The sequence below is a fragment of the Strigops habroptila genome, chromosome 11, assembly GCF_004027225.2.
Source record: "Strigops habroptila isolate Jane chromosome 11, bStrHab1.2.pri, whole genome shotgun sequence".
In the NCBI taxonomy this organism is placed as follows: Eukaryota; Metazoa; Chordata; class Aves; order Psittaciformes; family Psittacidae; genus Strigops; species Strigops habroptila.
This window is the reverse complement of record NC_046360.1, coordinates 37,640,038-37,663,385: the sequence shown is the minus strand read 5'-3', so window position 1 is coordinate 37,663,385 and position 23,348 is coordinate 37,640,038. Positions and strand designations below refer to the sequence as shown.

The window sequence follows — 23,348 nt, the reverse complement described above, 5'->3', positions numbered from 1 at the left end:
ATGGGCTTTGGGTCCAGCTGCCACCAGACCCATCCTCTGCCTCCTCCAGCCCTTCCTGCCAGCACCCCGCTGAGCGTGCAGCTTTGGAGAGCTTTTGAGGTGCCACTCACGCCGCTGTCCTCGGGGCACGGCGGGAAGTGGGGCGAGGATGTGTGGGGAGGCTGGGGATGAACAGAGCAATTACAGCCCCATGGGAGGCAGGATAAAAGGCCACTGTTCCAGACATAACGAGGGGCTCTCTGCAGGGGTGAGGTGCCCAGAGCTGGGAGGGGAGACATGTGAGTGACAAGCGTGTCCCAGTGCCCGCGGGCAGGGGGATGGACGAGACATCGGACCAGAGTGTGAGCTCTGCGGGTCACTGTGAGCATGGGGCTGCTTCCCACCCGGGACAAACCCCTGCCAGGTCCCTCCCTGGCCCTGCGCTGTGCTCCTGGCACAGGGGATGCTTTAGTTTACTCATTGTCTTTTCTTATTCCCCTTTCTTGTGGCTGGACCCCTCTTGGTGGCTCTGGAGGGGGCTGGTGGTGCGCCCGCAGCCAGGGCACCTGCCTTTTGCTCACCCTGTCACCTTCATTCCCCTCATTGTCATGGATGGTGACAATCCATCTTTCAGCAAAACCAAATCACTTCGGTTTCCTTCCTACCAGCAGCGCTGGAAGGATGCATCCCTTTCCTATTGCCTAGGACATGGCAAATGTGGGACCGAGGTGTCCGTCGTGGGACAAAGCAGGTTTACGAGTGGTGGTGGGAGATTGCCTGAAGATCTCTGCCTCCTTGATAGGTGTAAGAGGTTTCGCTCTCTTGGTAACTCCCCTGAGAGACAGGAGCTGCTGCCTCTTTGGATGTGAATACCTGACAAGTGTTCGATGTGAAAGGGATTCACTAAATTTAGTCTCTTGGAAGCAGGGGGTGGGGGGAAAGTGAAGGATTTCTTGCAATCGAGGGAAGCGATCCAAACCCTGGCAGAGCTCGCTGCTTTCTTCTCTTCCCCTCTGTCTCGAAAGCTTTTAAGTCTGGCCCCATGTGTGTCTGTGCACAAACAAGAGGTGGGAGAAAGGCAGCTCCGAGGCTGCATCCCGGGGGATGCGCCTGTTCCTGGCTCCTCCCGGAGATGGATGCTGGGGAGGGCAGATTGGGGGGACAAATGGGAACCCTGTTTGTGTGGGAAACCTGTTTGTGTCCCAGTCACAGGGATGCCATTTTGCTCTCAGGTGTGAGCGAGGTGTGAGCATTGTGATGCTGGAAGGAAAGAGCATCTCTGCTGTTGTACTCGGCCAAATCACCTCTTCTCCCCTCCACCCTCCTTCCTACCCTTGTGGGAGCCTCCAAGGACCACTTGGACTCTTCATTCACCGGGCGCATCCTGCTCTCCTTCCATGTCCTCTCCCAAAGGACCTCCAAACCATCTGCAGCTCCATCACAGGGTAGACAGGTTGGGACAGAGCCGCTCTCTCCATTTCCGTCCCAAAATGACTCATGAAATCCATGGAGGTCCCAATTACAAACTCTGTATTTGTTTCTGTAGGTCTTTGCATAGGTCCCTTCCCAACTGAGGGGTGATGGAGCATTTCTGTAGGGCCTACACAAACAGGCAGGACCCTTTGCCTGGGGTGTGCTGTGCTGGGGGCAGGCAGGGAGCATCCAACGGGAGCCAGGGCCGGCATGGGAAGAGGGCAAAGCATGGGAGAGAGCTTAGGGGTGGGGGTACAAAGGAGACACAAGTGGCTGGCACCGAGTGTGCTTATAAGGACCTCAGCCCCAAATTGATCTTTTTTTCATGGATTTTATTATTTCCCCCCCCTTTGAAGTGGATGTGGTGCCATTGGAACGATGCTGAACAGACATCCCTGGGAAGCACAGCCCTGCTGTGGGCTGCAGGGGGGAGGCCAGGGAGGACCCTCCTCTCTGCTCCGCGCTCCGGTGGGTCCCTGCCCCACAGCACCTTCTCGTTGAGGGACGGGGGGGGGGCGTTGCGGGGATCAGTCGGTCCCCACCTCTCCGAGGCCGCTTTAAGGCCTCCTCCCCTTTACTCAGCATCGCCCTTTTAAGGTGGGTCAGGGCGATGGGGAGGGGGGGTGTGTTGTAGCGAGGCTCCTCCCACTTCTCCCCGCCCCTTTCTGGCGCCCCCTGCAGGCGGCGCGCTCCGCTCGCTCCCCGCCCGGTGCGGGGCCGTGCGCGCGTGCGCGCGGGGCGGCGGGAGCGCGCGCGGGGCGGGCGGCGTTCCGGCGGGGGTCTCGCGCCGCCGTCCCATTCATGCGGGGCAGCGGCGGCGGCGCGAGCGGGGCGGGAGCGGGGTCCCGCGCGGCGGCGGGAGGCGGCGGCGGCGGAGAAGGACGAGGAGCAGCAGCGGCGGCGGTGGGAGGAGGAGGCGGCGGCGGCGGCGGAGGGGGCCCGTCGGGCGGCGCGGTGTGGAATGCGATTATGGCTGGCACGGCGGAGGCGAGCGGGGAGCGGAGCCGTGAGTAACCCGGTTGTAACTTTCCTCCGCGCGCCGTTATGGTCGGTCGGTTTGTTAAAAATACGCCGGTTTCTTCGTGTTCTTTCCCCCCCCCCCCCAAAAAAAAAAAGAGGCGGCGGTGGAGGAGCGGGGCCGGCCCGGGCAGGGCAGCGGGAGGAGGGATAGAGGGGGGGGTGTGTTGTGTTGTGTGTGTGTGTGCGGAGGGGCCGCGGCGACCGGGCTGGGCCGGGCCGGGGCCGCGCTGCTTGCCGCCCGGGGCCAGCCCCGCATTGCGCCCGCGGCTCCGGGAGCGCGGCCGCGGGAGCCGCCTCCCGCCGCGGGGACAAAAACCGCGGCGGGGACCGAGCCCGGTTCGTTACCCCCACACGCCCCGCGTGCGGCTCCCGGCGGGGTGCAGGGCACCGGGCAGGTGGGGGCTGGAGCCGCCCTGCTCCGAGCTGCCCGGTCCCGCGGGGGTGCCGGGGCTGCCCCGCTGCCCGGTGTAGCGCCGGGGTGGCCGCCTCCCTACCGCAGCCCGCCCCGGTCTCGGCGGCGTTTGCTTCCCCGGTGCCGCACCGCGGGGACCCACCCGAGTCCGGTACCGCTGGAGGCGTGAGCGGGGCGCAGCCCTGACCGCGCTCCGTGCCTCGGATCCCCGCGCCCGCCCTGCCCTGCGTCCCCGCATCGGGCTGCCCCGTGTCCGCGCTGCCATCCCCGCATCCTGCTACCCCACATCCATCCCCGCATCCGTGCTCTCGCCTCCCCGCATCTCGCCGGGGCGCGGCACCGGGCTGGGCTCGCCCCGACACCCGCAGAGCCGCCGTTCCCCCCCGCGCAGCCGGCGGAGCGATGCGGTGTGGCTGCGGGAGGACCGGGTCGTGCTCGCCCTGCGAGGCAGGGCGCTGTGCGGGGCGGCTGCCATCGCCTGCGTTCTGATCGCGACTATTGTGATCGCGTCGTAGCTGTGCAGCGCCCGGGCACCTCTCGCACCGAGGCTGCGGGGCTGTGCGCCGGTGCCACCTTCGGTATTAACGGGGAAGGTGGAAAATAAAGCTGGCTGTGCACATTCGGTGTCCCTTTTCCCTCTCCCTTTCCCATTTCTGCCCTGCAAAACGCACACGGCAGCTCCGGCGTGCGAGCGGGGAGGGATCAGTAGAACCAAATCTCTGTGGCATGCTGAAATAAATGCCGAAATCCCTTCTTTGCCCTTGTCTTCCTCGCAGGGAAATTCTGCCTTCTGCCCCTGCGTGGGGGTGCCAGGGGAGGGGGCCGGTGTGTAAACAGGGCTTAACACGGAGGTCACTGGTTAAGGAGGAGATGGATGGGAGAGAAAAGACAGTCATTAACCTCACTTGTTCGCTCCCCCCTTCCTCCTGCTTTGGGGAGGACAAAACAAAAGCAGAAACCTGCTAACGGGGCGGGGGGGGGTTGAATATTCATGATCCTTCTCGTATGCTCTGGGACGCGGAGGGGAGAAAAGTTGGGCAGATGAGCTGCCTTCCCAAGCTGCTGCTCCTGCGGCTTGGAGAGAATCCCGTTTTGCCGAGCGAGGGCTGTGCCGGGGGCAATTACCCGCCTTTTGCTGGATTTCTTTATGATTTTTTATTTTATTATTTTCTTTTGTGTGCGGCTGCAAAAGGGGGGGGGGGAAGGCAAAGAGAAGAGCCGAGGCTCCTGCCTACATCAAAGGTTATCCATTTAAAAACACCATTTTCCTCTGAACAGCGGCTAATTGCTTCCTGAACAATCTCAGGGTCTTTTGTATATACTCAGTGGGTAAAATGAGTGACTCGATGTCTCTCTCTCGAGACAGCGGTGACCAAACGGGGTGGAAAGGTGGAGGATCCAAGGAGGAGGAGTGGGGCAGAGCCTCGGGGAGGAGGCACGGCTGGTTTCTGGAGCGAGGGGAAGGTGGCTGGTGCTGGCTGCGGGTGCCGGTGGATGCCGGCGCTGGCAGCGGTGCGGCAGCACGGGGCCGTGCGGGAAGGCTGGTGAGGAAGTTTGGATTCAAAACACCCGATTGTGCGTGCGATCCGGTGCCGCTCCTCCGGGAGCGGTGAGCCTGGATGCGCCGCTTCCCGAGGGGCTGGCTCCCCGCTCCGTGGGGCTTTCTGCAGCTGCTGCCCTCACCATGCGAGTTGTGGTGCCGTTGGTTCTGCCAGCGGCACCGCTGAGAGGGGTTTTTTTTTCCCTTCATGGCTTATTTCTCCTCTATTAGACGCATCGGATCTGTTGCGGAGCGGAGGCATCCGCCTTTGCGTGCGCTGGGGCTGAGCACGGAGCCGGGGGGAAGGTCCCCGATGCACAAAGCCCTGCTCCGTGCGAGGCAGAGCCAGAGACAAACAAACTCCTCTCGACTCGGCTCCAGCCCAGCGCTGTTTGGCCGGAGCTGGAGGGGCAGCGGATGATGCGGCGGCGCTGGTGCGCGCTGGCGGGGCTGGCTCCGCTGCTCCAGCCCGGCCGCAGCCGCGGCCCCGCTCCGGGGGTCGGTGTCACGCCAGGCCCTTGATTTCGCTGGTTTTACCGTGTTTGAGCAAAGGGAAGGATCCGGATTTGGGATTGCAAGTTAATGATGGAAACTCGTGCGTGTTTATTCTCCAGGCTGAGCCCAGTCAGGGCCTTTGTTGCTCCTGCCTTGCTCCTGGCTGTACCACCGACCACTTCCATGAGCCGGATATGGCCCTGAGATGAGAATTTCGGAGTGGGAATGCCCGGTGCTGGCTTCCTGCAAACCATGCTGGCAGCATCGGGTCTATTGGAATGGCTTTCTCTTTTGGTACTGTGGTTATTTGTGTACACAGTGAAGGGTCCATCGTGGTTGTTTGGCACCCCTGGCACAATAGAAGGGAGATGGCAGGATGGTGGAGGTGCTGCCATCCCTCTGTGCAGCGATGGGGAGGTGGGCATAGGTCACCCCGATGCCCATATGCCATCCTTGCTGCCTGCAGGCTTGGGTTTTGTGTGGATCTGGGCTGGTGGGATATGCGTGTGGAGACCTTGGGTTGCTGCTCTCTGTGATCCGTCGATGTCTCCTCCAAACTGTGTCATTAAAGACTTGTGTGCTCTGTGGGAGAAATCATGGGCAGAGCGCTCCCGGTCCATGTTTGACCAGTGAAGTGCCATGTGTGTGGAGGAAGACCTAGGGTCTGGGAATCACAAGTGATGAGGAGCTTGGTTCAGCATGGCCCGTGATCCCATACCTCTCCTGGGTTTGGGCTGGGGCCCTTCTTCCCAGCAAGTGGCTCCATGGGGAGGAGCGAGTGTTTGCCACCATCCAGTGCTGGGGTGGCTGGTTTGGCTTCAGGCTGGACACAACCAGCTGCTCCTCTGGCTGCAGCCCATGACATGTTTTAGGCAGTGCTGTGGGGAACATCCCTCTACAGACAGATGGTGTGTGGTGAGAACGCGTGTGCTCCAACACAGTCTGACCACAGCCTCTTAGTCCAGGCCAGGATGCAGCGTGGAAGCCATGTAGATACCCCAATGTGGTCCTCCAGCTACGCTTGGAAGCTGAGTTCAAGCAAGTGCCCTGTGCGTCCATGGAGGAGAAAAGCTCCAACCAATACACAAATAAATCTTGATGGTTTCCATGCCAGGCTTGGGCAGACTTGTTTTGTCTCCCCAAAACGCATGGCTTCCCACCAGCTTGTCGGGACGCGGCTGGGCACGGAGCAGTGTCCTTCTCTGCCTTCCTTCCCTGAGCATCCCGCACCCGTGGCTGCTTCCAGCCCTTGTTCCATGTGGAAACCACCACTTAAACCCTGAATTAAAAACATTTGAGTTTATTTTCCCTTTCGCCAAGGCTTGGCAAATCTCCTCCTTGTTGCTGGTGTGCTGAGATGTTTGTGTCTGGAGAAGAACTTGATGTCCAGACCTTGGGGCTCGCGCTGCACCAACACTTTTACTCTTTTTGCTCCTCTGAAGCCTCCTTGCTTCAGAGGCAAGGAGCTGAGCTATTTTGGGTGATCCCTCTGTCCCTATAGTGTGGGATAGCTTGGTATGATGGGGGCTGAGACTTCCCCTGCCCCATGGGCTGCTGTGTCTTGTGAGTCGCCTGATCCACAGAGGAGATTTGTTATGGGGGTTGATGCGGTGCCTGGTGCGAGCCATGGCAGGATATCCTCTTTGCTCCTTGAGCTGAGCTTGTGAGGGATTTCACTGGAGAAAGTGCCTGGGGTGAGAGCACGGAGCATGGCTGGTGCTGGGGACGGGCTGCGTGGTGCTGGGGACCCGCTGAGCGGGGATGTTGGGGTGTCCTCCCCATCTCTCCTCCTTGACAACCTGCAGATCAGCCCCAGGGCTCGGCACCCACCTCCCTGTTTCCATCAACCCACAATCCACTGACCAACTTGGCACGGAGAGCCAGGAGCAGCAGTAATCCAATTTGGGCAGTTTAGCTGCACTTTGCTATCGGGAGCTTTAATCCAGCTAATGACCCCGGCTTCGGGGGGGTGAGTAACTGGTGACCATTTGGTTCTGTTTTCCTTTCCATCGCTGGAGGACGGAGCCTGAGGCTGATTCCGAGTCCTGCTCCTGCTGTGGGGAACGGTTTCCAGGTATAGGTACGTGTGGGGTGAGGGCAGCGTGGAGAGGCACTGTAATCCCTGCTTTCCCTTCGGGAGATCCCTCCTTTCCCTTCCTGTCTTCCATCTGCTCCGTTCTTTGGTGAAGATAAACCCTTCTGCCGGAGCTGTTTTGCAACACACTATTATTTTCAGAAAGGAGAAGCCAAGGAAAATCAAGCCTCTCTCTTCCCTACTGTTAATGTACAAAATACAGGGGTGGGAATTGCATTAAAATGTATATAATTATATTGGAGGGAGGGGAAAAAAACCCCTTTGCTAATTGCACGGCTGTTTTGAACTGATAAATGCTGAGTGATTCGTGTTTTCCGGGGAATTTTGGAGCAGAGCTGTGGTCTGGTGCATGAGGAGTTGGGAGCAGGGCTGGTTTCCCATCGTTATCAGGAAGCTGGATGGGATGCTCGTCATCCTGCAATGTGCTGGGGTAGCACAGATTGTGTCCAGGGCCCAATCCTCTGCCATGGCACTGGACACAACCAGTGCTACCCTCATCCAGGCAAATCCCAACGTTGTAGGAACCCTGGAAGTCCTTTTATATGCTCACTGAAGCAACTGCTTGCATGTCAAAACGTTCAGCCTCTTGCAGAAGTAAATCCCTGGCGAGAGGAGAGGCAGATTCCCATCGGTGCTTGTGTCGGGGGGAGTGGAAATATCCTGCATGATGTAGCTCCATATCCAGGGGCTGTTGTGTCGGCGCCAGCGGGTTCTGACCCCTTTGGGCAGGGTGGGAGGAAGGATGGGCTCATGTTTGGAATGACACCGATGTGAAAACCACGTTTCCTTCTGCAAATGCTGAGTTGGAGCTGCCGATAACATCGCAGGTAATTGTGATGGCAGTGAGCTGTTTGCTCTGTGCTCTTCCTGTGCAGACTCTGAGCTTCGGCAGGGGAAGAGGAAAACCCAAAAATATTTTAGGAGGAGTTTATAAATAGCCCTGGGGCTTGGCCGGTGGGCAGGATGTGCTGCAGAGCTGGTCCATGGCCAGGCTTGTGGCCCTCGGAACGCTTTGCTGGGTGGTGGGAAGTCCTGTCTTGTTGTTTTGGCCAGCTTGAGGATGTGGTGTCGGTCTCTGGGAGCTGGAGGGGGGCTGAATGTTGGGGTTCACCCTGGATTGTGCTGCCTGGTACCTATCAGTGGCATTGCTGGGGCATGAGCCGAAGCTTACAGGGCTCTGTAAGACATTTAAAGTCTGTTCCCCGGCATCGTGCTCCCTCCACCCCCATCTCCTTGGTGGTTTTTATTCCTAGAAGTGCTGGCATGCCATCGGGGTCCCTGCCTGCCCGCTGCTGCTTATCTCAGGGTCTGGCTCCTGGATGGCGACATCCTTTCTGGAATCAAGGGGGGGGGACGACATGGAATCCTGGAATCCGAGCGGGACCAGAGTTGGCCCGATGAGCCCTTCTGAAGTCAAGAACCTGTTTTTCAGGCTGATGTCATCGAGAAGCAATGGGGGAGGAGGGAGGCAGGAAGGCAGCGCCGCTTCCGAAGGCGAGCCGAGCCCGCGACGCCGCCGGCAGCCCCGGCTTCCATCCGTGCTTATTCCCCATTACCGGCACGGCAGCAGTGCCCGCGGGGCTGCGGCACACGCCGGTGAGGTCCTGCTCGGCACAGCCTTGTGCCTGCATGGGGAGAGGCGGGAGGGAGGGATGTGCCCGTGCCAGGGGCACGTGTTGGCTTGCACCAGGGCTCCGGGCAGGATGTCTTTGGGCTTTCCTGGCTCTCTGCGGGGTGATGGCGCTCGCTGGAGCCACCATCCATGAGCAGAATGTGGGTTTCTTTGGCAGAGGTGCTTGGGCAGCCCTCCCAATGCAGGCAGGCAGGCGCCTGCTTTTGGGGGTGTGGTGAATGAGCAGCTCCGTTGCGCTGATGGGATTGGGGTCTCGGCCCTTCATGCACCACTGGGGCTGCACCCAGGATGTGCAGGGATCAAGCAGCCTTGCTCTGCTCTCTCCTCTAGCTGGAATCTGGTTTTATCGGATGCCCTGCACCCGCTGTGCTGCAGATGAAGCTGCTGTTAGTCTCTATGAGCAGTTTCCCCATGGTGGTATTGCTGTGGGGAAGCTTTTGGGTTCTTCCCCTTCCCTCTGTGCCTGTCACACTGCTGAGCGAGGCTCTGCTGTCACCCTGCTCCTGGGTCGCCTCCACCTTGGGCAAATAAAAGGCATGGCGCTGTGCCGGGACCTCTGCAGAGCCTATTCCAGCTGCAGTGCTTGGGATAACAGAGAGGGAAGCACAGAGGTTGGGGGGAAGGAAAGGCAGGACATGGCTGGGGGTTTATCTGGGGAGACCTTGTTTGGAGAAGCTTTGTGGTCTGTTCTCTCCAGCCCTAACTCCAGCGGCGGTCGTGCTCGGCTCGGCACGTGACAGCGCGAGCGCTGGTGTCAGCACGGGGCCACGGAAGCATGGGAATTTCAGCTCGGCCGGAATCAAACCAGCCCAGAGCCACCTCCCTTTGCTGGGGGCAGAGAGGATCCAGCAGCAGGAATCCCCCTGCGGCAGCGCTCCGCGGGAGCTCCCGGATTCCCTCTGGGATGTGGGGGAAGCACAAAGCCAGAGGAGCTCCCGTTGGACTTCTCTGCTGGCTGTTGGGACACCTGGCTGGTGGGTGACCCTCTGCAGGTCCAGTTGGGCTGGGGTGACCTCTAGCAGCAGGGATGCATTTTGGGACATTCCTGTGGGGCAGTGGACTGATGGGATGTGAGAACCAGGGTCTGCGGCAAAGCCGAGCTGGAAGGTGACCTTCAGTGGACATGGTCTGGGCTGCTTTGCTGCAAAGCTGGGGAAGAAATGTTGTTAAGTGGTGCTGGTTGAGATGGCAAAATCCACATCAGTCTGGGGTCAAAGCCTTGAGCTGGCCTGGGTGTTGATAGTAGAAAGCCACAGCCCCATATAGCTGGGGTTTTGGCCCCTTGGTGAGGGTCTGTGGTGTGTCAAGAGGTGCAGAAGGGTTTGGGGTGAGGAGATGTGCTCCATGTATCCTGATGGCCAAATTTCCTGAAGCAGGATGGGGAGGCAGCAGCAGCCTGTGTCCTGTGTGGATGGATGGTCACCCGTGGGCTGTGCATTGGTGACCTTGATGGCGAGAGCACGTGGTGGCTCCAGAGCTGTTCTCCTTGGCATGATGTGACATCTCGCGGGGGACCGGAGAAGGGGAATTGTGTGCTTGAGAAATGCTGTTTAATTTCCCTGCTACTTGTTCTTTTATGCCCTTTTTTTGCTGAGGGTCAAGCTGCTGCTTGAACCCCTTGGGCAGTAGATGGCTGCTTCTCCTTGTCTTGTTTCTCAGGACAGAAAAGGTTGAATTCCTTGCCCAGAAGATCCTTGTAGGGAGCTCAAACCCATGACTTGCTGTGCTGTGTGCTGCAGTGGCAGGGCAGGATGTGGTCCTCAGCCCCAGGGGGAGGATACTGAAGATGCTGAAGATACTCCTGATAGAGGTGATGGCAACGGAGATTGGAGCAGGGCAGCTCCAGAGCTTCCCATTGATTTCATCAGGGTGTGGTTCAAAGCAGGGATAAGATTTGTAATGATTTAACTCACTTGCTAGGGCAATACCCCAGCAAAGGGGTTTGGTGCCTGTGTGGTGAAGGAAGGAGTTAAAGTTTAGCCCTGTAGCAGATGATTGCATATCGAGTGCGGCTCTAACTCGTCCCACCACCAGGCTTTCCTCATTGTTGCAAGGCTTTTCCCAGGCAGAGGAACCTAAAAATACACCAGCTGCACGGTGAGGCCGGCTCTCCGGTGGCGTTCCTCTCCCCCGGAATATCTGCACGCTCCCCATCACTAATTACTGGCAGCTCTGCAGCTCATGGGTTTGAAAATGGAGCCGGGTCCCTTCCTGGATGTTTCCTATTGCTGAAAACAGCAAGGGACTCAGAGCGATTGCAGGTAAAGACCCATCAGCTGCCATTTCCCCTTTTGGGGGTGGTTCTATGCGGGGTTTTCAATCCCATTGCTTCCCTCTTCCAGCCTCCTTTGCAGAGTGCGAGGCTGTAAAGCTCTTGGGGCAGTTTGCAGCCTTATCCCACTGCTTGGGAGCAGCTTCTCCCTAAGTCCAATGATGCTTTCCCTAATCCTGGGGGTGCAAACCTGCCTGGGACTCCAGTAACGTGAGGGGCTCCTCCTGGGATGATGCCCAGTGGAGAACAGTGCCAGCGGTGATGTGTACCAGCCAGGGTTTGGGTGATGCAGGAATGGGCACTGCAGACGGGTCTGTGGTGCCAGATGTGCACCTCTGTGCTCACCAGCATGTTTTAAACCCTGTCTCCAGCTGTTCTCATGAGGGCTGCTGCTCTGTAGGCCAGCAGCCTGTGCTGACTCGGCATCCATCAGTGCCCAGATGAGTGGAGAGCTGGTCCTTAAAGCTCTGACCAGTCTTTGCCTTTTAAGGTTGTTTTTTCCATCCCAGTAGTGCTTTCTGCTGTCAAAAGTGATGATTACTTTCCCAAAGCATGATCTCGCATCCCAAAGCCAGGTTCCTGGCCAGGTTGCAGGACCAGGAAGCTGACAGCCTCAGGGGATGAATGCTGCAGCCTCTTGTCACCTCTTCAGCAGCGACCAAGTGGGACGCAGGCATGTGTGGGGCATGTCCATGGCTTTTTGATGAAAGGCTCTCTTGAAGCTTGTGTGTGTTGGCTTTGTGAGGTGGGCAGCCCCATCCTGGTTGTTCTGCGAGCGGCTCGGCCACTTCCGAGGTGAACCCATGAGCAAACGTCCTCTCTGGTGTGAGATGGAAGGGGCTGGGGTGGGTTTGGTGCCAGCTTTGTTTCTGATGGCAGGTTTCCTATCTGTATCTGTGTGTTTGTGTGCATGGAAAACAAAACACAAGCCTGTGGGGCTGTCTCCCCATGATGTGGGGATGCTCTGTGCTGCAGGATGCTCTGCGCTGCATCCCTTGCTGCCCAGGTAGCCTAATGGTGTGTAGTTTCAGTCCTGCTCTCCCAGTTGGCACACATACACCCATTTGGGGTGTATTACTTTATTGCAGCCTGTTTCAGGGCTGGGCTTGGCTCCAGGCTGTCTGCTCGGGGTTTTCCATGCGTTGGGACTGCAGTGGTGCAGGTCTGGCTTCCTGGTGGCACTCGGTGGTCCTGGGCCGACTCTTCCCTGGGGTAAGATGCTGTGTGAGTGCAGCGCCACGGGGTTTGGGTGCTGCGTGGTTTCAAGTGGAGGAGCTGTCTTGCTGTTAGCCGTGCTGTGACCTCTCCATGGGGGTTGGAGGTTGTGTGATGCGACGGAAATGCCCTTTGGTCCCTGTGCTGCTCCTCCCGGGCTGCTCCCATGGGCACAGAGCCGGGGCTGTGTTCTGGTGCAGGGCTGCGGGCTCAAACCCCGCTTTAATTCCATCCAAGTCTCAGGAACCTGGGTCATTTAATCCTGAGGAAAGCAGACAAGCAAACCATTCCTGCTGTTTTTCTTTAGTAATCACTGCTGATGGTTTAAGCTGGACAGACCCACCGCTGTGTCGGGTCACTAGGGTGAGATGCTGCTGCTAAAGTCTATTTAGGAGCAGAAATCTCAGAGGAGCTCTGCAGTGTCATCTCTCTGCTCTCGGCTCACCCCAGCTCTGCCTCGCTTTGCTCTCCTTCCAGCTCCTGAGTAGTAATTCCCTACGTTAATTTGGGAATCTCCTGTTGGGCTTTCTAGCACTGCTTTGTGGCAGCAGCTCTCTCGCCTGCTTCCTGAAATAGAAGCGATGAATCATAGAATTGCATTGAGAAAGTGACTTCCCTGTCCCACTCATACATCCCGGTAGGACAATGCTCCAACAGGACAATGCTCTGCTGGCATCCCCACGCTGCGCTGAGCTCCTGTTTTCACCTCCATCACCACCTCCTCTCCCTCTGGCACATGAGTTTAATGATGATTTCCATGACTGGTGGCTTCGTGCTTTGGTTGACTCTGCATCCAAAGAGTCATTGTGGCTCCTGGCATTGGTCTCAGTGTTGGAGAACTGGGGGCCGAGCTCTTGTCCTGGTCATGGACCTTGCAAGCAATGGTCCCACCATGGGTGGATGGGTTGTGATGGTGTTGGTGGGGTGGCCTGTGTGCTGGTGGGGGGGGTTTGCACAACCCTAGGGGTGCTTGTGGATTGGGATAGAGAAGACAGGGATAGGGGTGTAACTGAGGCAGACATGGAGGGCAGAGCTATGTTCTCTACCCATGGCCATCTTCACCCCAGTGCTGGGGATGCAGTAGTCACGCTGGTATGGGGGTTTTTGGCTGGCTCCCTGCTGCTTTGCAGCTCCACACTGAGCGCAGAGCTCTGCATCCTCCCTGCGTGTGCCCCCTCATCCCTCCGGAGCATCTCGAGCCAACTGCTGATGCTGCCCCTGCGTTCCTTAATGCATATAAATGCCAGGAGGACGTGCTTCTCCTCGCTCTGCCTGCTCCTCCTGCCCAGGGCTCTCCTGGCCTTTGTCAGGCAGGTGATGGGGACAGCAGGCAGCGTGCCAGGGCTCTCTGCTCTCCCAGCTCCTTTAAAAGGTGCTCCCGAGACCCTCCTCTGTGTAAGGGCTTGGGCTGTGCTTGCTTCAAACTGCGTCTTTTCATCCATTCAAGCGCCATAGCGGAGCAGGGCAGGGGCTGCGGGCTGGGGGCTCCCATCGAGGCTTGTTAGGAGCCTTCCCTGGGTAACACTTGGGTGCTGCTGGTGGTCTTAAAGCCAGGTCAGGGCTGACTATGCCCTGCTGAGGTGTTTGTATGCTGTAGGTGTGCTAAAGTGCATTGTGGGGCTCCTGCTGGTGTGTGACAGGCGGGGTTGTCCTTGTCCTTATTATCTCACAGGCTCCTTTGGTCCCTGCACCAGGAATAATAATCTTTTGGGGTGGGTGGAATGGGCTTGACATGGTGCGGGAAAGCCTCCTAATCCTTTTCTTCTTGTCTTTCTCCCTCTAGGGCTGACCGGACTGGCTGTGCCCACGATACCCTGAATGCCAAGCGCAGTGGAAGCAGAGGAGACTGTGTCCCGTTAGCTCCTCCCTCCCTTATCCCTTTAGTTTGGGTTTGTTTCTATTTATTTTGTGGCTGGGTTTGGGCATGGCCTTGGCTGGATGTGAGGCTGCTGCGATGTGGCTCCTTTGGCTCAAGCACCACTTGTCCATCAACGTTTGGACCTTGCTGCTCTTGGGGAGCACCTGGCTACCGCTGGCGGAAGGCAGCCCCAAGTCTCCCTTTAGGACTTTCCCGGTTTCAGACTGGAGCTTGACGCACTTGGTGGTCCACAACAAAACCGGGGAGGTCTACGTGGGGGCTGTCAATCGGATCTACAAGCTCTCCAACAACCTCACGCTCCTGCGGACGCACGTGACGGGCCCCGTGGAGGACAATGAGAAGTGTTACCCTCCGCCCAGCGTCCAGTCCTGCCCGCACGGGCTGGTCACCACCAACAACGTGAACAAACTGCTGCTGGTGGACTACTCGGGGAACCGGCTCATCGCCTGCGGCAGTGCCTCGCAGGGTATCTGCCAGTTCCTGCGGCTCGATGACCTCTTCAAGCTGGGCGAGCCCCACCACCGCAAGGAGCACTACCTCTCCAGCGTCAACGAGTCGGGCACCATGTCTGGGGTCATCATCGAGGTGCTGAACGGGCAGAACAAGCTCTTCATTGGGACGCCCATTGATGGGAAGTCGGAGTACTTCCCCACCCTGTCCAGCCGCAAGCTGATGGCCAACGAGGAGAACGCGGAGATGTTTGGCTTTGTCTACCAGGACGAGTTTGTGTCCTCACAGCTCAAGATCCCCTCGGATACGCTCTCCAAGTTCCCCACCTTCGACATCTACTACATCTACAGCTTCAGCAGCGAGCAGTTTGTGTACTACCTGACCCTGCAGCTGGACACCCAGCTCACCTCGCCCGACTCCACCGGGGAGCAGTTCTTCACCTCCAAGATTGTCCGCCTCTGTGTGGATGACCCCAAGTTCTACTCCTACGTGGAGTTCCCCATCGGCTGCGTGCAGGACGGCATCGAGTACCGCCTCATCCAGGACGCCTACCTGACCAAGCCTGGCAAGGCTTTGGCCAAGTACCTGGGCATCTCGGAGCAGGAGGATATCCTCTTCACCATCTTCTCCCAGGGCCAGAAAAACAGGGTTAAGCCTCCCAAGGAGTCTGTGCTCTGCCTCTTCACGTTGAAGAAGATCAAGGATAAGATCAAGGAGCGTATCCAGTCGTGCTACAGAGGGGAAGGGAAGCTCTCGCTGCCCTGGCTCTTGAATAAGGAGCTGGGCTGCATCAACTCGGTAAGTTCCTGCTTGTCTCTGCCCAAGCCAGGCTGTTTCTGGCTCCTGGTTGCGCTCTCTGGCTGGACCTTTCCTGGTGACCTGCCCTGATCTGGATTTTCCTGGTGGAAGGACAGGCATTGCTAGGGCTGGGTGCATGGGTTCCTTGACATCTTTCCTCATGGAGATCATGGCTTCATAGTGGGATAGCTGTGTGGATTTGGGCTGCACCAATGCCCAAGGAGAGCCCTAAGCAAGGGGTCCCATGCTGACGTAGGTGCCTAAACTACGGATATGGGAAGCTTTGGTGGGTTGGGCTGGGAGGGCAGGATGCTCCGTCCTTGGGGCATCTGCTGCAGCTCTGCTGGGGAGTCCCTTGCAGATGACATGCATGGATTGGTGTTGTGTCACCTTGTGGCCAAGCAGAAGGTGTTGGGGACAGTAGGATGTGGGGTTGGGCAGAGCAGACCTGATGGAGAGAGGTGGAGAAGTTGGCAGTCGAGGTAGGAGTTGGTCAGATGCTCAGTGTGGAGGGACCGTGTCCTCTCCATAGGGCACTGGAGAGGAGGACAGAGGGGCCAAGGTGCTGTCAGTGAGGTGGGTTTTGAGTGTGGTCATCCAGAGGTGCAGGAGGCGAGTGCCAGCATCCCAAAGCAGTGATTCTCAACGGAGGGAGCGCTCCCTTTTGTCCCCAGAGATGTGTCCTCCTGCCTGGTGCTGGATTGTTTTCCAGGCAACATTCTAAGCCATGAGTGGTCACAGGAAGGTTGTGGGTCTGGGTGATGGGATCACAAGCTGGTGGTCCCCAAGCAGGGTCAGATACGTGGCAGAGAGGGGTTTGGGGTGCCGGTGTGTGTGTTGGGGGGGTCTGGTGGAGGTCCTGCTATTGCCCACATTCTCCTTGCTGGTGCTCAGCACCCATCACCAAGCCCCTGAGCAGGGTTTTGGGTGCCTGGTGGTGTGGGTTGGTGGGTCGGGGTCCCTGTGGAGCGGCTCTGTCTTCCCTGCCACCATCCTGCCTGCAGCTCCGGAGCAGACAGCTAACAGCTGCCTGACAAAGTAAAGGGGCTGCTGTCAGGAGCGCTGGGCTCGCAAATCACATTTTGGCTTTGAACTAATTCAATTCCACTGGAAAATGATGAAATCGTTACACTGCTGCCTGTTGGGTCTGCAGCTGCTGGCTCCAGCGAGGAGATGCTGCTGCTTCCTCCCGCATTCCCAACTGCCTCTCCTGGTGTCCCACGGCAGCACTGTGCTCCCCAGATTTGGGGACGGGGCTCTGCCCCCCTGCACTTTGAGGGTGGCTTCGTGCTAGGAGAATCATGGAATGGTTTGTGTTGGAAGGGACCTTAAAGCTCATCCAGCTCCAACCCCCTGCCACGGGCAGGGACACCTTCCACTAGAGCAGGTTGCTCCAAGCCCCTGTGTCCAACCTGGCCTTGGACACTGCCAGGGATGGGGCAGCCACAGCTTCTCTGGGCACCCTGTGCCAGCGCCTCAGCACCCTCACAGGGAAGAGCTTCTGCCTCAGAGCTCATCTCAATCTCCCCTCTGGCAGGTTAAAGCCATTCCCCTTGGCCTGTCCCTACAGGCCCTTGTCCAAAGCCCCTCTCCAGGTTTCTTGTAGGGAGGGTCCTGTGATTGCTACCTGGTGGTCAGCCGCATCTCAGGGTGCTCTTTTTGTCCTGCAGATGTTGCTTTTGGGGATGGAAGGATCTGTGGCTGCTGCTTTTGAATGGGTTGGGTTGGGTTGGGGGGTGCTGCCTCCTCCATAGGATCCAGGTGGTGGTTTCTGTCCCATCCTGCTCCGGCTGCCAAGCAGAGCTGGGAAAGGCAGGACTGGATTGCGAGTCAAGCCTTCAGCCCCTTGCTGTGCTGAGCACAAGCCAAACCAGAGCCTGTGGAGCGTGTAACCTCTTCCTGGCAGGAATTTCTGTGCCCCTAATAAAATACAGCCACCTCTGGGGTGGGCCGTGGCAGTGATGGATCTCTCAGTGGTGAGGGCTGGCCAGAAAACAAAGGGCATCTCGTTTTCGTATTTTGGAGAAGGCAGAATGTAATTGCTCAAGTCAGTAGTTGTTGGGGATTTACACCCCATCCATATGGGAAGTGTCCCAGGAGGTCTCTTGCTCCGGTCCTTCGTGGTGGTAAGGGGCTGAGGCTGGTCCACGCTGGCATCCCAGGCCTCAGGGCTAAGGGATGCTCATCCTGCAGCGCTGTAGGGCAGCTCTGGGGCTCGTGCTGGAGCCAGGAGGAGAGGCCAGGAGCCAGGCTTGGCAGCCAGCTCAGGGGATGTCAGTGGTTCCTCCATGGTGCTGGCGAGCAGAGTGAATTCCTGCCTCCTGTTCCTTTCGCTCCCCTTCTGGGATCCAGCGATCCAATGGCAATAGGAAGGGGAGAGGAGCTGGCTCTGGAGCGAGACCCTTCGTGCTGGTGCACTCAGCCCTTCACACACAGCAAAGGCACCTTGTGTTCCATTCCCCAGCTCCAGCCCCACTGCCAAAAGCACCCCTGAGCCCATCCAGAGGTTTGGCTGCTCGTGGTGTTTCACTGAGGGGTTCAGCATTGTGTGTCCTGGCTCTTTGCTTCCTCTGTGCAGTGGAGGGACTGCACTATCCATGGCCAGATGTGCTCAGCACATCTGCTCAACATGCCTGTGTCCCTGCCCGTGGCAGGGGGTTGGAACTAAGTGATCTTTATGGTCCCTTCCAACCCAAACCACTCTGGGATTCTATGTACCAGGGCTGGGAAGGGGCAGATGCTGCAGGAGGGAGTGATTTGGGGTTCCCAGCGTCCTCGCCCTGGGCTGGCAGCACAGGCAGAGCCATGCCTGGAGCCAGCAAGACATGGGCAGCAGCTTTTCCTGGGCAGCCCCAGGGAGAAAATGAGTTTGACTCCTTTGTGGGGCTTGCTGCCCAGCCTGCTGGCACAGGGCAATGGCTGGTGATAAACTGGCCCAAACTGGGCCAGGATAAGCCAAATCCTTTCCCAGGGGCAGCCAGAGAAATGCAGGTGTTAATGAACCGTACCAGGCTGTGATTATTCCTGGGAAACGTGCTAAAAGCCTGGCATCCCGGCCTGGCACTTGGTCCCTGCCTCCTGCAGCCTCCTCCCTGGCTCTTCCCATCCCTCTGCATCCTCCGTCCTTCATCGCAGTGCCTGGGGGGGCACAGGGGAACGGGCTTGAGCCTGTAATGGTGTTAACTGGCGAATCACTGGCTAATTAATAACGCTGTGCGGCGCGAGCCTCGCCTGCCTCTGCTGTCTGCTCCCTCATTGCTTTCGTAAGTGGGCTTGAAGGGAGGCAATGAGACAAGGCACGTCAAGGAGACGCTCCCTCGGTGCTGCGGGCCTGCTTTCCATCCTCCTGCACACTGCTTTCCCCGGGAAATCCAGCTTTCCTGACCCTGCTTTGGGGGAATGGGTTAGTGATGGGGGAAAGAAGGATGCTGTGCTGCAGAGGTGGGGTCTGGGGGTGATGGGCAGCAGAGAGGGGTGCCAAAGGAAAGCGCTGAAATCAAAACTAAAGGAAAAAAATCATTAAAATCCACAAAAAACCACCCAAACCACCAATCCCCCCCCTCCTTGCCATGGGCTGAGGCCATGGTTCCTGCAACCACCCGTGCAAATGGGAGAACAGGCAGAGCTCGAGGCCTCCTGCAGACCCCAGCATCTGCGAGCTGAGATGCTGCAAGGTCACGGGCCCTTGTGTGCTGTGGTGTGTGCCAGGGGACGGCTCGCCCTGCATCCCCCTGCATCGCATCCCGCATCCTCCAGGGATGCCGGTCGGTGCCGAAGCCCCGGTTCCGCCGCCCTTGGCCTGCCCTCGCCACGCTGCCTGCCTGCGCTTCCCTAACGAGGCAGTTTGCTGTTAATGAGCTAATTGTGGGTGTAATTATTTATCGAGGTGGTGGCGGCATGGCGGCGGCGGCGGCTCCGCGGGGCCGCGGTGCAGCTGTATTTGTCGTTTCCCAGAGAGTTTGTTGAGACAAAGCAGAGCGGAGTAAACACCATCAACATCTCTCCTCCTGCATATTCAGCAGCAGAGGGGTTGGGGAAGCTGCAGATGGAGTGTGAGAGAGCACAAACTACACCCAGGGGCTGCCGGGGCTTAAATACCATCATGGCATTGCCCTTCAGCTGATGTGGATGGGCAGAAGGTGCTGGGGTGCTGGACCAGAGAGTGGGTTTTTCTCCTTGTGAAGTGCCTAAAGGATCCCAGGTATGCAGATAGGAGCTGGGTAGTGGCTGGAGCATCCCTCATGTCTCAGTCTGTGGTTGGGAAGATGATTTTCTTGGATCTTTTGTTTTAAAGTGATGCAGAGGAGGATGCTTAGTGCGTGTGCTGGCTGGTGGAGAAGGTGCTTGCAAGGCTGGGATTAAGAGAATGGATGGAAAGCTCCTAATTGCCCTTCCGCCCTTTTCCTGTGGTTGCAAAAGCGCCCAGTGCTCCCTGTTGCTGTTTTAGGGATCCCCACATGTCTCATGCCTGGCTATAGGAATTCCCCCAGTTTAGGGAATGACGAGCAAAGGTTGTCAATCCATGGCTGTATATTAACTCAGGCACTCAGCAAACAGAAGTAACTGGGGAAGCAGCCCAGCATTCCCAGTCTCCCTGGGAAGGCTGAATGTGACCGGCTGGTGTCAGTCCTGGTCCTCTCCTGCTTAGTTCCCTTCTGGAGCTGGGAGTGGGACCGCTGGCCTTGGGGCTGGAATGGTGGCACGGTGAGGACAAGCAGCCTCACCGTGGCTATGGGAGGCTGAAGCTGTGGAATGTGATGCACCGGGGCATGGAACAGCACCCTGTTTGCCCCTATCCCTATGGATGGCTGGGAATTGCTGGTGGGAGCTGGTCTGGGCTGACCTTCGCTTCCCAGGCAGCATCGAGTGGAAGGAATTGTGGAGCTATGTACTGCCCTTGCGTATTGGAGCTCGGGGTTTTCCCATCTGCTCCATGCACATGCTGTATGGATTTAAAACCCCGTGGGGACTGGCATGCATTTGGAGGGCCCTGCTTGCCAAAAAACCTCTCTCCCCATTAAATTCGGTTACATAAGGAACCTTGTGGAGCAGAAGGATCCCGAGGCCGGAGCAGGCTGTCTCCCTTGTGCCCTCACCTCCTGCACCAGGCTCCCTGATCCCGTGGGATCAGGAGCCCCTCACTGCTTGGGCAGACTGGGGTGAGTTTTGCTGGTGCTGTGAGGCCATAGCATGGGTCCGCAGGCTGGATACCCATTGCCAGGGTCTGTTGGGCTCAGCAGGTACGGGGTGACCTGGTGAGGATGCTCGATGGAGCTGGTCCTGGTCCCACTTCCCTGCCTGCATCCCGGCTTCCACAGGGGCATCCCTCTGGCTTTGACATGCCCATTGGCACGGCTATCCTTGCCTAAGGGTGGCAAGGGGCTGGTGCAGCCCTTTCCTCTGCCTCTCCTGGGGCAGAGCGTGCAGAGGCTTCTCCCCATGTGTTAGTGCAGAACCAAGGAGGCAGCTCCCGGAGCCCGGCGCCTGGTCTGGGGCAAGGCAGCAGGGAAAAAATGCGGGGAATTCCCAACGGCGTTCCTGTGGGAGGAGGAGCAGGGCTGGCAGGTGGGCAGCGTGTCTGCTGGAGGCTCTGCTGTGTGAAGTGAGGCTCTTTGAGGAGCCCCGACTCATTTGTCTTGGCACGGCCTTGGCTGGGAAGTGTTTTGTCTCTGGGGGAAGGCCGGGGCGCAGGATTCGGCCCCTCCTGCCTGGCTGCCAAGATGTTTTCCTTTCGGAGCTCACGCCGGGATGAGGAGGAGAGGGATGCGTGCGGAGCTCGTGCCTGCATCCCGCGTGTCTGAGATGGCAGTGGTGGGATGGAGGGGGAGCAGGGATGCTGTGCTGGGTTTCTAAGGGCTGCTGTGTAAGATGCAGAAGACCCAGAGCCTTAATCTTGGTCTGCAAAGCTTGTTCCACATGCAGAGAGTGGCTGCGTGCTTTGGATGTGTCCTAGGTGCTTTATATAAGCATGTAGAGGGAATTTTAGGGAAGCATCAGCTCATCATCCATCGGGATGGCTGGGACAGGAGGGGCAGGGACTTGATGCTGGTTGGACTTGATGATCTTAAAGGTCTTTTCCAACCTAGTTGATTCTATGGGGCTGCTGAAGCCACCGTAGGTGATGGGGCGGAGGTGGGAGATGGCTGGTGGCCATGTGGCAGATCGGGCATGTCGCGGTGTTATCCCAAAGCTCACCTCTCCTTGGTTTTCCTCCATCAGCCGCTGCAGATCGACGACAACTTCTGCGGGCAGGATTTTAACCAGCCCCTGGGCGGGACCGTCACCATCGAGGGGACCCCGCTCTTCGTGGACAAGGAGGATGGGATGACCTCGGTGGCTGCCTACGACTACAGGGGACAGACCGTCGTGTTCGCGGGCACGCGGAGCGGGAAGATCAAGAAGGTAGGAAAGGCCTCGGTGGTGTGGTGGGGAGGGATGGCCCTTCGGGGGTACAGATAAGGCTGTGCCTCCATCATACTGTGACTTGGTATATTGGGGGTAACTCTGTCTGTGCATGTCCATATGGCTTTGCCGTTGACCTGGGCAGAGATGGGTGTTGATGGCTCCAGGCTGGTGTTGGGGAGATTCCTCTTCTACCATGGCACAAAAGGCTGCTTGTTGGTGGCAATTAGCAAATAGCTCTGTGCGTGCCTTTCTCCGCCTGCATCTCCACAGGGCATGGATTTCCTGTTATCATAACATCGTGCCTATAATTACAGCTGTACATGCCCTGTATAAACATAGCTTGTGTTAACGGCATCCTCAGCCAGGGAAGGGCAGTGTCAAGGTCCTGGTATGATCCCTACCGGGAGCAGGAGGGTTTGGCCAGGGGGTCTGGCTTGTTGCTTTGTGGCTTGTGAGGTGCTCCAGCACCCTGTATTTTAGCTGTTTCTCCTCATCTGTGCTGGGCAGGATGCCTTGGAGAAGGCAGGGTGGCTTTCCTGGCAGGAATCAGGAGCAGGGTGTCATTGCAGGTGATATTCCCTGTATGTCCTGCTCACCCTGCCCGTGTTCCCCTGGACCCCCAACCTGGCCGCAGCCCTATTATCAGTGTGTTTTGGGGCAGGGGGCCCATATGCAGCATGTGTTGTGTTGGGGGCAGCACACCGGTGGTCCTCTGCAGCCCCACATCCTCTGCTTGGCTTTGTGTGGCCTTCGGGGGGGCCCCGGCGGCGCCAGGGCTGCGGGGAGCTGACGGAGCAGCTCGTCCTCCCTTCCGGATCGATGGGGGATCCGCAGGGATGGGTGTCGCATTGCTGGCGGCTGCTCCTGCCACTGGGCTCCAGATGGGAGCGTGGAAATGGGGATGGGGAGGAGCGAGGATATGCGAGGAGGGTCACAAAGCCACGGGGACAGTGTTACACCTCGAGCCCCTTATTCATCTAGAGGGGCTGGCAGTGGCTTTTTACGTGGCAGATTTGGTTTCTCCTTTTCCTCCTTCTTTCAGTTTTTTTCTCTGGTCTTTGCATCTTTAGAGTGATCTACAAGGAGGCCTACATAAACCTGGAGAGGGGCTTTGGACAAGGGCCTGTAGGGACAGGACAATGGGAATGGCTTTAACGTGCCAGAGGGGAGATTGAGATGAGCTCTGAGGCAGAAGCTCTTCCCTGTGAGGGTGCTGAGGCGCTGGCACAGACTTTTCCCAGAGAAGCTGTGGCTGCCCCATCCCTGGCAGCGTTCAAGGCCAGGTTGGACACAGGGGCTTGGAGCAACCTGCTCTAGTGGAAGGTGTCCCTGCCCGTGGCAGGGGGTTGAAGCTGGATGAACTTTGAGGTCCCTTCCAACACAAACCAGTCTGGGGTTCTATGATCTAGGGTGGGTGCCTGGCCGGGGTGCAGGCTGCATGCTACTGAGTAATGACTGAGGCCAGGACTTGGAGCCCTGGTGTGGTTCGAGCATCCTCCTCTCCCACAAGGCTTTCCCTGGTTTTCTTTTTGCTGGTTTCCAAGCTTGGTGCCCCAAATTGCTGGTCTGGCTCTCTGGTCCTGCAGGGCACAAGGACACTGAGCCAGGAGCCAAATGAGGAACAAAGAGGTGGTTCCAGTACTGGGATGCTGGGCAGGTTCTGCAGGCTCATCCTGCCTCCA

General features: G+C 58.1%; 2 protein-coding genes across 2 annotated transcripts in view; both read left to right on the top strand.

The window, feature by feature from the left end:
* LOC115614843 (translation initiation factor IF-2-like) lies at positions 1 to 13,948 on the top strand. Its single transcript, XM_030502230.1, has 3 exons — positions 1 to 152; positions 2,134 to 2,458; positions 13,918 to 13,948. The coding sequence occupies exons 1-3, from the start codon at positions 1 to 3 to the stop codon at positions 13,921 to 13,923; spliced, it is 483 nt and encodes a 160-aa protein (XP_030358090.1). The 3' UTR covers positions 13,924 to 13,948.
* PLXNA1 (plexin A1) overlaps positions 13,923 to 23,348 on the top strand; it is a 98,126-nt gene continuing 88,700 nt past the window's right edge. Inside the window, 2 exon segments of the mRNA XM_030502444.1 lie at positions 13,923 to 15,261; positions 21,481 to 21,663. Of these exon segments, the coding sequence (XP_030358304.1) occupies positions 14,059 to 15,261; positions 21,481 to 21,663 (1,386 nt within the window). The 5' untranslated portion in view covers positions 13,923 to 14,058.

What these genes read in the sequence shown, in the direction of transcription:
- LOC115614843 (XM_030502230.1), top strand. Translation starts at nt 1, where the DNA reads ATGGGCTTTGGGTCCAGCTGCCACCAGACCCATCCTCTGCCTCCTCCA. An exon ending in GGGAAGTGGGGCGAGGATGT is followed by an intron (nt 153 to 2,133) that starts GTGGGGAGGCTG and finishes CGCCCCCTGCAG; the next exon opens with GCGGCGCGCTCCGCTCGCTC.